The 13,157-nt window shown below is 52.2% G+C and overlaps 1 protein-coding gene across 1 annotated transcript; it reads left to right on the top strand.

Annotated features, from left to right (window-relative positions):
• The first annotated feature begins 2,708 nt into the window (after positions 1-2,708).
• On the top strand, positions 2,709-3,584 carry FOXE1 (forkhead box E1). Its single transcript, XM_040090861.1, has one exon. The coding sequence runs from the start codon at positions 2,709-2,711 to the stop codon at positions 3,582-3,584; it is 876 nt and encodes a 291-aa protein (XP_039946795.1).
• The last annotated feature ends 9,573 nt before the right edge of the window (positions 3,585-13,157 follow it).

Below are 13,157 nucleotides of genomic sequence, written 5' to 3'. Positions count from 1 at the left end.
TGTATTATGAACTCCATTATGAGTAGGTTTAATCAATGCATGGTGTTTTCCATCCTAGTTACTCTTGTCCCTCCTCCAGCACAATGGAATCAAAAGAGAAAACAATGCTTCACAAACATGAACACCAACGGTTCTGCTCCAGCAACAGGCACCACTTGACTTGCAGATGGAGGAGATCTGCAGCCTAAGATCCAAGGGTGAATTGGGGTTTCATGTTCTCCACTGTTCCCTCCCCACGGGAACTGGTACTCAAAAGAGACACTAATGTTTAAAATGGGACATACTCCTGCTTCCAAAGTAGGAACTTAAAAGTGTTTTTAAATAGGTTTATGATAATGTCAGATTGAGGATAGTCTCCAGGGCACCATGTTATACAACTCCCACTTTCACTCGCAAATACCGGCACCACAGTTTAAGCTGAGTGATGTGGAAAGGAGAAGGGACAAGACCCAGCAGATGCTGTTTGGGTATCCATTTCACCCTCCTTTGGGCTCTGCCAAGGAAAGTGCTTACTTGGGAAAGGATTTTTGTCACCAGCAGGGGGGCAAAAGCAGCTGTTCAGCACACCATCCCTCCTCAGCACACATCTTTCACTCCCCATCCTCTACAAGTGCAAGACGAAGCATGATCTGACTTTGCCCTCTGGAGGCATGGAATTGGCATGGCACAGAGAGACACAGCCCCAGAGGTGACTGAACTACAAGGCACTGCCTTTTGGAACATCTGATAGGAAAATCCATTCCCAGCTGCAGCTTCCCACGAGCCAGAAGGCAGAGCATTACTGGTGAGGCAGCCTCATACTGAAGGAGTTGGGTTTCGGTTCCTACAGGCTAATACTACCCTAGTCTTCTGTGCACTTCAAGAACGTGGGTATTGGTAGAGGAGGTTGATTTTTCACTCTTGACACAAACTCTGCAGCACGTGATTTGAAATTCTACTCAGTGTCTGCATCCAGCTACTGGACACACTACACGCACATGTGGGTCCACAGCAAGTGACACTTCATGGTTTATTCTGCTAGCTCCATAGGACTTTTTACTATCTCCCATATTGCTAGGAAGCCACAGAGATAAGCAGGTGGCCAGTGACTCCTGGGTCCCTTATTTAGCTGGAATGCAGGGCTGGCGTTTTTTTGCTGCTTGGAAATGGATCCTCTCACACACACACAGATTTTTCTCCAAGCAGATAAACAGCTCAACAACTCTGTTGGATACCTCCAAGGGAGCCATGTTTCACTAGGATAAACAGCTCTTACCTCTTCTTTCTCCCTTAAAAATCATTTGTGTAATGCCCAAGAGGGCTTTGGAAAAGCTTCTCCTACAAAGATAAGACTCAGCAGTGCACTCGTGACTCAAGTTCTGGAAGAACTGGAAGGAGACACCAAGACATGGGCAGAATCAGGTGTACAGCGATGGACAGCACCTGCACACCTGTGCACATCCACCTCTCTGCACACACATCTGTCTTCATCTGTTTCTGGCCTACATGCCCAGGTGCAAGCCTCGGGTCCAGCCACGTACCTGTGTGTGCCAGCATTTGTATGCACACTCGCCTGCCAGTGCACACCCACAAATTCTCACTCACATCCTCACCCCCACACCAGTGCCCTTGCACACCCATGTACCCATGCATATGCACCCTTCCACGCACACGGCATGCCTGTGCCCACCTGCACACACTTCCCATCTCACCTCTAGGACATCCTTTACACTCTCTGCCTTGCAAGGAACATCATGCCAGCAACTGAAGAGGCTGTGCTGTCCCCAGGCCTGTGGGCATATGTCACAGGGGCTGAAGTCCTGGGCAAGCATTCCTCACTAGCTGGCACACTCAGCTGGGGTCCGACCCTCAGCCCCAAGTAGCTGAGCAAATATGAGGGAGCTGGCAAGTATGTCCCAGAATTAGCCTGTGGAGAGCATGGCATCCTTCCTGGTTGCATCATGGACCTGTGGGGTCCAGCGGCAGAGGGATCAGGGACAAGCACGTCAGCTCAGGGGTAAATCAGGGGCACAGGAGCCCTGTGCCAAATCGCTGCTGGGTACCAGCTATGAGGGCCCCAGCCCCAGTGCATTCTGCGTAGCAGCTCTGCACGGAAACCGCCGAGCCTAAGCCCGCAGTTACTATCACTCCCCACGCAGATCTGTCACCGGGTGGTTTTTTCCAGCCTAATGTGTTTCGACAGCTTGATTTCCGCAAAGAAGAGTGGGACTCCCTGCGCAAGTTGCCCGGGGTCGACTGTCCCGCGCGGACCGGCAGCATCCTCTCCGACAGCGGCGGCCGCTCATCGCTGCCACCTCTCCCCGCGGCCGCCGACACCACCGGCCCCGACGGTGCCGAGCCCTACGTGCCCGAACATCCGCACCGGGATCCCGGAGGCTCTCCCGCTCCTCTCGCTGCCAGTCGCTCCTCCGGAGCTGTGCGCTCCCGACGGCGGCGAGTCCGCGGCGCCCCGACGGCGCTGGGGACGGGGACCAGCTGAGAGGGGCGGGAGGGGGGTGCCGGGCAGGGCGCTGCCCCTACCCGCGGCGGCAGCGGCGGCACGCCCGGCCCTGCCCGCTCCTCCCGGGCGGCGGGGCGTAGCAGGGGGAGTGCCGGCCGCCCGGGCGCCGAGCCGCCGGACACCGCCGCATAAAAGCCGCGGTCGTGCAGCGCTGCGCTTCCTCGGCTCGGCTCGGCTCGGTCCGGCGCGGAGCCGCTCCGACGGCCACATGACAGCCGAGGGCCGGCTGCCGCCGGGTCCCCCGCCGCCGCCCCCGCTGCTGAAGGCGGACGCGGTGCCGCCGGGAGAGGAGGCGGTGGCGGCGGCGGGGGCGCGGGGCGGGCGGCGGCGCCGCAAGCGCCCGGCGGAGCGGGGCAAGCCGCCGTACAGCTACATCGCCCTCATCGCCATGGCCATCGGGCAGGCGCCCGAGCGGCGACTGACGCTCGGCGGCATCTACCGCTTCATCACCGAGCGCTTCCCCTTCTACCGCGACAGCCCCCGCAAGTGGCAGAACAGCATCCGCCACAACCTCACCCTCAATGACTGCTTTGTCAAAGTGCCACGGGAGCCCGGCCGCCCCGGCAAGGGCAACTACTGGACGCTGGACCCTCACGCCCGTGACATGTTCGAGAGCGGGTCCTTCCTCCGCCGCAGAAAACGTTTCAAGCGCAGCGACCTCTCCACCTACCCAGCCTTCCTCGCCGAGCGCCCCGCCGCTCCCTGCCGCCTCCTCCCGCTGCCCGCCCCGCCGCCCCCCGCCGACCTGCCCCCGGCGCCCGCCGCCGCCTCCTGCGCCTTCGCCACCGCCTTCCCCGCGCAGGGATGCGCCTCCGCCGCCCTGCCCCACGCCTACGCCCCGCTGCCCACCGCTCCCGGGCCCTACGCGGCCGGAGGCCACGGGGCGCTGTACGCACCGTCGGGGCGCATCGTGCTGCCCGCCCCTTCGCCCGGCCCCCCTGCGCTCTACGGCCGCCGCTCCCCCGCGCCCTACCCGCCGCTGCCGCACGCCTACGGCGCAGGAGGGCAGCTGAGTGCCGCCGAGCCCGCTCCGCGGCACGGCACCTACACTGGAGGCCCCGACAGGTTCGTCCCGGCCCTCTGACCCGTCCCGGAGAGACCCGACAGCACGGACCGGAGCCCGGGAGACGGCGGACAGCGGGGCGCCCGGCACGGCTGATCCCGGCGCTGCCCGGGAAGATGCTGAGGAACCTTGGGCTGCACCGACGCCTTCTGCCCTCTGCCCAGGCTTCCTGGCGTGGAACGTCGCAGTCAGCCGTGGAGACCTGGGGTGTCCTGTCCAGCCCTGTCCGCCCTCACCAGAAAAGTCCTAGGGACTCCCCAAGTACTTGGATGGAGCAAGCAGTCTCTTCCTCTTCTACAGCCTTTCTTGAGGCAGGTGCTCAAAGCCCCTGCCAGGCTCCCACCCTCTCGGCACACCCAAATGGGCCCTTTCTGGTCTACCCAGGAAGATTTCACGTTTAAAAGTCTCTCTGCTGTTGATGTGGTTGGTTTTGTTTTTTTGTTTTTTTTTTTTTCCCCTGAGAATTAAATGGCTGGTGGTGAGGTGAAGGAGGGAGGTAGGAGGAAGCATTCCCTGGCCTTTGCAGGCAAAGTGGTGAAAGTAGAATGCGTGGCACTGATAATGTGATGGCATGTCCCTGATGGCTATTGCATTAGTCCCAGGCTCTACACCAGCAGTGTGGCCAAGGCTGGAGAAGGTTTAGATGCCAGGGCTGCAGAAAAACACATCAAGTCATATTCTTCCAGGTGTTGTGCTCTGTGCTGCAAGGGTGGGAACAGTGGTGGGACTGGAACTACAAAAATTTCTACCATGATGATGCGCAGCCCTTCCCTGTAAGTAGGACCCATGGAAGCTGTGGGACCTCTGCCCTTGGAGGTCTTTCCAGCTTGACTGAACGGAGCCTGATCTGCCTCTGAAGTTGTAGCTGTCATTGAATTTGGACTTGTTTTGAGTGGAGACTTGATCCTGAGGTCTGCAGAGGTACTTACAGCCTAAATTACCTGATCCCAAGATCAGCCCGGCTCTCTCTGTAGCTTAGAGATCTTGGCATGTATAGGAGAAAACTTTCGTTTCTGGAACACAAGAGGCAGGTTACAGTGCTTTTTCATCTTCACTTGCTCCACTTTCAAGCTTTCCTGGGATTGAAGAGTCTTGAGAAAGATATGGAGAGGGAACAACTAATAGGAATGTCTGTGAGACAAAAGCTTGAAACTAGATCAATGGGGAAGCATAAGCATACCCCCCCAACAGATCCCACCACCCTGGAAAGGGGTCTGGAGCAGTAATGGATAGCCTGGGCTCTGTTTGGAGCTGTGGGTGTAGAGGGAGCCGACATAGCCCTGCTCCCAGGTCTTCTTATACAGCTCCTTTTTCTTGCAGAGGTAGGGAACCTTTTTATCCAGGACCAGGAGAAGGTTGGTGAGATGATCCTGCAGTGTGATAGGGCCTTGTATGGGGAGAGGGAGCAATAAAGTGCAGCCAGAGCCTCAAGAGGAGCTTTGGAAAAACAGACGGTACACATACACCAGAGTCTCTCTCACCAGAGGAGGGTATAGATCATAATTAACTCAGGTTGGAAAATATCTTGGGTATTAGCATAGCACAGCTTGGTGTGGTGAAGAGCAAAGCCCTCTGCAGTAGGCGGGCAGAAGTTGCATGTCTGCCTTCCATGGGGCTGTGAGGTAGGACATGAGTTTTGGATTCAAGAGTGCAGAGTGCCAGGGATGGCATGCATTGAGCCAGCTCCTGGGCTGGGAGGCTGACACTGATCTGACGGCACTGTCCGGTGTCTGGGTTGACATGTCTGTGGCACCGCAGAAAGCTGCTGCCCCTACACGGAGCCAGGGAGGCTGCTCCGTGTAGGGAGCCAGTGCAGGGGTGGGCACAGACAGCAAGCCTAAGCGCCACTCAACTCTTTCAAGCGCTGAGGTCAGTCACATTTTTCCTTTCCCATCCTTTCTGAAGAGCTACATTGTATCTTCCTTGTTCTTCCCTGTCCTGGCACATCCAGAAGCTGCTACTACGCTGGAGCAAGCAGTCTCAGCGAGGGGCAGGTCTTCCTAGCAGCTGTGCTAACACCTCTCCCAGCTCTCCCTTCACCATCTGGGAGACGAACTGTACATCTAGCTGTGCCAGCTCCTAGTATTTTTGATAGCTGCTCTGCTTTCACTGCCTGCAAGGACTGGACTGTCTCTTCTCCTGCTGTGCTTTGTTGTGACAGCAAGCCATGCCTGCCTCTTGCTCATTTTGGGGTATCTAGAAGAACTGTCCTGCCTTTTAATGCTTTCATTCCTTCCTGTAGAAGCAGTTATCAGTGTGGACCAGGTAACTTTCACAGAATCATAGCAATGCTGAGTTGGAAGGGACTCATCAGGATCATCAAGCCCAGCTCCTGTCCCTGCACAGGACACCTCAAGAATCACACCATGTGCCCGAGAGTATTGTCCAAATGCTTCTTGAACTCTGTCAGGCTCAGTGCTTGCTCCCTGCGGAGCCTGTTCCATTGCTCAGCTACCATCTGGAGTGATATCCAACCTAAACCTCCCTTCATGCCTTCATGAATCTTGTCATTGGTCACGAGAGTGAAGAGCCTAGATGTCTTCTGGCCCACGTTCCCCTCATTTTGTTCTCTGCTTCAGCCCTTGTTCCAGTTTAGAGTACAATCTAAAAAAAGATCACCAGTGCTGGTACAGGTTTTGTGGAAGATGCTTCTGAGCTCAGATAGCTTCTGTAGGCAGCTCAGGGAGCAAAACTCAGTGTCTGAAGGACAAGCCTGACAATGGTTGGTGACATAGAATGCAAAGATTGGGTGGGTTCAATTCTGTGTTGTTTGCAGAGAAGGTCTAGATGCATGTTCTTATTTCTTTCTGGATCTTTTATACCTACAAACTAGGGAAACTGGGCCTATCTAGATGGTAAATTTTTTGCAGCAGGTACAGTGATGGGCTTGCTGCATCAAGAACCTGAAACATGGGGTCAAAAACTGCTCCAGAAAGACATGGTCAAAAACTGCTTCTAGAAAGCTAGAAACCCTGGGCAGGACTGTGAAGAGCTATAGGGACAATTCAAGTGACTGTATATCTGTGTGGGGTCTCTGCTTCAAGATTTTTGAGGCAAAAACCAGACAAAGCTACACCTGCCCTTTGCTAGTGCTGCCAGTGCTCCAACCTCCCGTTTGCAGCAGGCCTGAACACTCCAGGAATCCCTTCCCACCAGCACTGCTGTGGTTTTGTGGCTGTTCCAACCTCTCTGAGTTGTTGTGTAGGCTCGGGTGTAGGCCAAGGGTGTGCAGAGCCCTGCAGGTCTGTCCAGGCTGTGCCTTGTGGCACTGAGATGTGCTGCCCCTGTGCCCACACCGACGTGGGACTGCCCGACCACCTTCCTTCCGAGAGGAAGATACACTTGTCTTGTCCTTGGGGAGCCGTGGGGTTGGGCCTTTCTGTGAGGATATGGGGATATGCCAAGGGGATATGTTAGAAAATTGGATCTCAGTGTATGCTGTGCCATGGGGATGTTAAACATGTGGATCTCAATGTGTTTTTGTCTGGCACGTTGCTTGTAATTCTCAAGCACCAGCAAGAATAAGAAAAATATTTGATTTCTGTAAGTTCTATTTTAAATACCTGAGAGCCTTCCTTTTATCAAAGTTAGTCTAAGTTTCAAACCACTCTTTTGACTTCTGTCAGGAGAGTCCAATAAATATGGATTGTAAACCTGTAGGAAACTCTTACCTGTGAGCACTGATGAGAAGAAAGAGGGGCCTTGAGAGTACTCATTCCTCAAAGGACAGAGCCTCTCAGCTCCTCTTCTGCCCAAGTTCTGGTATAGTAAGGCCCTGAGCAGACCTTGAGAAAGAACTGGACTGTACAGCCTAGGAGAATATTATATTCTATATTGGAGATTTGTTGGTGTTTTGTTTTGGGTTTTTTTTTTTTTTTTTTTTTTTTTTGTATCTACTCTTCTACTTCACTTGAAATAGAAATAAATCTTTGATTTGTTTGTAATGAAGTGTCTCAGAGTTTACTCTTTCAAGCCTTCCCTGTACTCCTGAGACCGGGAGGCATGCAGAGGTCATGTGTAGCATGTGCTGCTCATTGCTTTTAACCCTGTCTGTCTTACCTTGGCTTTTTTTGGTCTGCTGGGTTGCTGAAGACATCAGAGGGAAAGAGGAGGGAAAGGTCAGCAAGGCCAGGCCACAGGTGGTGTATCAAACTTCTGTAACCCCTGGAGTCACCAGTCTGCTTTGAGGGTCTCCTGTCAAGCCATAAGCATGCCCCAACATCAATGCATGAAGCTCCATTCCACCCACGTGTCTCTGCTAGAAAAGGGAACAGGTAGGGAAGGCTACTACCTGTGAGAGGAACAGAAGCTCAAAGGTGTGCAAGGGGTTCGTGTTTGGCATTAATTACTCTGATAGCTCCAACATGTAGCCGGGCCAGCTAGAGGAGATGGTACTGCTGGAAACATTATGTTGCCTGCCCTGTGGCAGCAGCGCCAGAAGTGCTTGGTCTTGCCCCCTGCCCCCCAGGCCTGTTAGTTATTTTAGCTGCAGAGACGGAGTTCCCGCAGCCACAGGCTGACACTGTGTTCACCTTATGCAACGGCAACATCTCTGGGAACAATTCATCAAGAAATGTCCATAGCTAATGGGGGGTGTAAACAGCCTTCAGGGGCAACTCCACACCTTGGGATGATGAACTGGCTTGCACGTGGGGTAAGATGAGGGCAGACATTGCCCCTTCTCCCGCTGAGATGGTGGTGACTGGTTTCATGAGGGTGTTTGGGGGATAGTGAATTCTGCAGCTGTTGCCTTGTCAGCAGCCCAAGCTGCCTGGAGAGCAATGAATGAGATGAGAACAGGTAGTTTAATCTGCCAAATTACTAAAGAGCAGATAGGAAAGTCTTCTTCAATAGCTTTGGGATTCAAAACTATGATTTATCTGCCTTTGAAAGACACAAGGAGTGGATCACTTTTACCTGTGAGAAAGAGTAGGCAGGGGAGGCAGCTGCCATTTGGCCAGGAGGGAGTACCTTGGAGGGAGTCCAGTGCTTTGTGAGTTGTAATTGGAGGGCAATCTATGTAGCTGGAGTTGGGCTTTAGCTGTAACCATTAACTAGAGCTGCCATGTCAGTGACCAGAGAGGGCATCATACTCATGCAGCACCTGGAAATGAACTAGTGTGAGCACAGGAAGGCTGATGGGGGTCTGACTTTACTGAGTCTGGTGTGCGAGAATACAGTGGCCTGTGTTGGCACAAATAACCAATTTACACACTTATCTTGGCATAATCCTGAAGCCCTGGTTTGTTGGAAGCCCTCTCTAGACAGCAGAGCTGATTTCCTAACTCAGTCCAGTTGAAATGTATGTCTTCTCATGTCGAAGGTCAAGGTGGGAGATGGCGGCGTGTTCTATACCTGGAAGCTGGTGTTATTTTGAGGAGTTGCTTTTGGATGTGGCGAAGTCATCCAACCCCTCTTTGTGTGGGCAAACTTAGGGGGAGGGAGGCCCAACTCAGAGCTGCCAGACTGAACTCTCACTGCTTCTGCAGCATTGGAACACGGTGCAGCTGGCCATCATGAAGTATCACACTGCTTGGGCTAAGAGGAAAAGAGGCCGTATCCTAACCTCTTCTGATGATAGGAAGTTAATAGGGCTATTGTATGCTCAGGGTCCTATGTCTGGCTGAAAATGGTCATGGAGGGGAAGCAGGAATATTAACTGTGGGCTCATCCAGAAGAATTTACTGAGCTCACTGCTATCCCTTCTCTGATGCCAGGAAGCTAAGATTCATTAGCCATTTAAGAATTTGCAAAGCTGTTTTTTGGATGTGAACTATACAAAGACATCCAAATTGATTAAGGAACAGCTTTTGACCTTTTCTGTTCAGTGTCAGCACCAGAGCTCTTGTTCCGATCACTGAGACACAGCTTGCTTGGTGCATGAACCACTCTGAGTCAATTATGCCTGTGGCTGGCTCTTGCAAGGACACCATATGCATCTCATGTTGACCTTTTCCACTTGGGAAAAGGTGCTCATGAATCCAGGCTGTCAGCTTCTGAGGTTAACAATGTCCTAGGCCCTGTATCACTTCTTATGTTTTAGCATATAGCCTGTCATCAAGCTCACTGGAGTGCCCTAGAATTGGCCAATTAAATAATTCCCTAGCCACCCTTCCTGTGTTCTCAGGTTTGTGGCTGCAAGAACAGTGGGAGAGGAAGACTTACAGGGCATCAGCATTGTGATGTCTTCAACAGGCAGATCTTGATGGTCTCAGAGAAGGTTTCCTTCTCTTCGTCAGGAGGCACACACTGATGGTGATGATTTCTTCCTTCTCCATCTTTGGGTACACTTGAGTTTATTTCTGTATGTGTCTTCTTTTTCAATGATTCCCATTTTGTTTTGGTGTGGGTATTTTTTTGTTTTGTTTTTGTTCTTGTTTCCTTCTCTTTGTGTTCTCTAAAATCACTCTTACTTGAATAACATGGGCTTGCATTTCTGCAGCAATGTATGACTGACCACTGCAATACACTTGGACCCTGGAGTCACAGGCTGGTGTTGCCCTGGAGTTACAGACAGATTAAAAGTCAGTCAGACCACACAGATTAAAAGCCTAAGTGAGAAGTCTCACCCTGTCATGGCGTGAGAGGCCATGCCTGGGTAATATTGTTGATGTTAGTGGCCTTCTCATGGAGGAAACAGAGGATGATTCAGGGTTTCAACCTTTATGCAGGAAACATGTTTTTGTTTTTTTTTTTTTTTTTTTTTTTTTTTTTTTTTTTTTTTTTTTTTTAAAAAAAAGCTTTCCTTCTTGGGCCATTTCTTCTGTATTTTGTTTTCATGGAGGTTGTATCTACCCTTCCCTTCTAGAGAAAAGGCAAAAGAAAAAGCCCTTTTGAAGCAACCAGGGAAAATGGCTTCATGCTTCCCACTTAAATGGTTATAAGATATAGTACTTCTCTGCCACAACAGGAGTTGAACTTAAATCCTCGAAGTTTATGCAGTTGGGGAGAGCTCATAGCACCTTCCACTATTTAAAGGAACCCTGTAGGAAAACTGGAGAGGGGACTTTTGACAAGAGCCATGAGCTAGGACAAAGGACAATGACTTCAAAGTGAAGGAAGGTAGATTTAGATCTGGTATTTGGCAGAAATTCCTGTGAGGGTGGAGAGACACAGGCACAGGTTGCCCAGAGAAGGGACGGATGCCCCACCCCTGCAAGTGTTCAGAGCCGGGCCGGATGGGTCTCTGAACAATCGGGGAGGGAAAGAGCTGATCTCCACGGTCCTGTTCAAGCCGGGCTCCCCGGCGCTGCCGCCAGGGAGCGCTGCCGGCCGCGGCGGGCGGGGCGCAGCGCGGCTGCGCGCACGGGGCCCGTCCGCGCAGGGCCCCGCGGGCGCGCCCCGACACTGCGCCCTCACACCGCCGTCCCCGTGCCCAGGGGCCTGCCGTTAGTTCCGCACCCAAGTTCAGTGCTTGCGTGAGTTCCCAAGGAGATGGTCCCGAGAGGGGAGACTTGATAAAAGCGTCATTATTAAGGCTGCAAAGCACAGATCGCAGGGTTTGCCGCTGCAAGATGTATCTTGGTTTCTTTGTGTTTTCTGTGTCCTGTCAGTGAAACACTCAGGCTGTCTGAGGGAGACACAGGCACAGTTCATGCTCAGCGCTCCAAGCCCATCTGCAGGGACTGAATTTCAGGCGATGAACTATGACAAGTATCATTCCCCCTGCCTTATGTGAGCCCACACCAGGAATACTGGATCCAGTTAGTGTAACCCAGAGCAAGAAAGTTATTCTTATACTGGAACTCCACTGAGGCCATCGAGGCAGGGAACTGGTGCATAGAATAGGCTGCAGGAATCAGGGCTGTTCTGAGGGAGAGGAGGTGAGCATGGAGTCTAACTTGCAGTCTGAAAGAGGGTTATGGAGAAGATGGAGCTGGGGTCTTCTCTGGAGTGCACCAGGATGGAGAAAGAGGCACGGGGCTTGAGCTGTACTGAAGGAAAGCTTGGTGGGAGATAAAGGAAAAACATTCTTTCCTTGAAAGTGGGGCAGCCCTGGGATGACGACCAGAGAGGGACATTCTCATGTCTTGAAGAAGGCCAACACTTGCTTGGAGAAAGCCCAAAGCAGTCTGGCCAGACTTAGCCATGCTCTGAGCAGCGGTTGGATAGAAGGTTTCCAGAAATCTCTCCTCACTTAGCTTTTTCTACAGTTATATGATTTCCTGGTGAAACAGGAGAGTCAGGCCAGGTGGTGGAGCACTGATGAGCCAAGCAGGACACGCAGCTCTGGTCTGTGGTGGCCCTGGCATAATTAGAGAGGTATTTATTTAAATAGTAAGCGCAGGATGGGAAGGAGCAGAGCTAACAAGCTCTGAGCAGGAAGTGGTGGCCAAAGAGGGAGTGGGTATTTGCTGTCTCCAGGATTTACTGCTTAAAGTCAATATTAGTAAATGAATCAGCAAATTTTTCTTATCGTTGCAAGACCAAGCACTTAGGGGATGGAATGCCTTTCACTGGCCTGTGATGGCCTCTGGCTCTAAGTTCCTTGCCCGCTTCTTTCTGAGCTGAGGCTTAGCTATGATTTCACTTCTGCTATGGACAGGAAGATTCTTCTGGTTCAAAACATCACCCATGAGCAGCAGCCTGCCACAAATCACCCCTGACTTTCAGCAAATGTGGGGGACCCCATATATTAAGAGCAATTTGAGAAGTGGGATGCCAGGATGCACAAACCAACCAACTTCCCTTGTCTCATAGGGAAGCATGTTTCCTGAAAGGATATTAAAAGGTAATCAACAGGGGAGAGTCTGGTTCTCCAGGATATGATGTTATATTTCCTCTCCTCAGATGTCATGTCATGGCTGTCAGCACTCAGGATGGCTTCCCATGCTGTGCAGGAGCTGGGGACAGGACCTGAAGCCCTGAGAAAAGCTGACAGGACCATGTTCAATCCGGCCCAGTTGGCATTAACCAATATCCCTGCTGAATCTCACTAGTGAGGAGACAACCACAGTGGTCGTGTCCACCATGTACCACAACATGCCTTCATCTGTGTGCTCCAGGGAGCAGGTCAGAGCATCCTGGAGGAGCCTCAGGCAGCCCTGCCACTTTACAGCACAGCAAGGATTACTGTGTCAGGCACTTATCTGCCTCCCTGTGCTGGCCCCATAGCTCAGAAGCTATTTCCCTGCACCCATATCCTTCTCTTTGCCAGTAAGCAGGCCAAAGTCAGTTAAAGGTCTCTGGCCTCCTCAAGGCTTCTCCTTCATGTCAGACCCAGACCATAGCTGTCATCCAGTTTTCACCCAGAGGGTGAAAATTTACTCTGTTGGACTCTCTGTCAGTGGTCCAATATAATAAAGACACCTGTCTTGGAGTCAGGAAGGAGGGAAGAGAGGGAGAAGGTGATTTTTTGCACCTGCAAAACAGCAGCCTCCCTATCCTAGATACAGGTGCCCTTGCCAGCCTGTTCCCAGCTCCATTGAGGCAGCAGCACTCTCAGGGGTACACATGGACTATCATGAGTCCAGCTTCACTCCTGAACCTCATCTGTGTAAGCAACAGCTCTGTTATCTGTCCTCTCAACAGAGAAAGAAGCAGTTTTGATTAGGAGGGCTTTATCTTTCTCTTGTTTACTTGGAGATAAGGTCT

This window comes from Hirundo rustica, chromosome Z (genome assembly GCF_015227805.2).
Source record: "Hirundo rustica isolate bHirRus1 chromosome Z, bHirRus1.pri.v3, whole genome shotgun sequence".
Classification (NCBI taxonomy): domain Eukaryota; kingdom Metazoa; phylum Chordata; class Aves; order Passeriformes; family Hirundinidae; genus Hirundo; species Hirundo rustica.
Note: the sequence above shows the minus strand (reverse complement) of the source record. Positions and strands in the feature narration are given on the sequence as shown.

Coding starts and splice junctions, on each gene's coding strand:
- FOXE1 (XM_040090861.1), top strand. CDS start 2,709: ATGACAGCCGAGGGCCGGCTGCCGCCGGGTCCCCCGCCGCCGCCCCCG.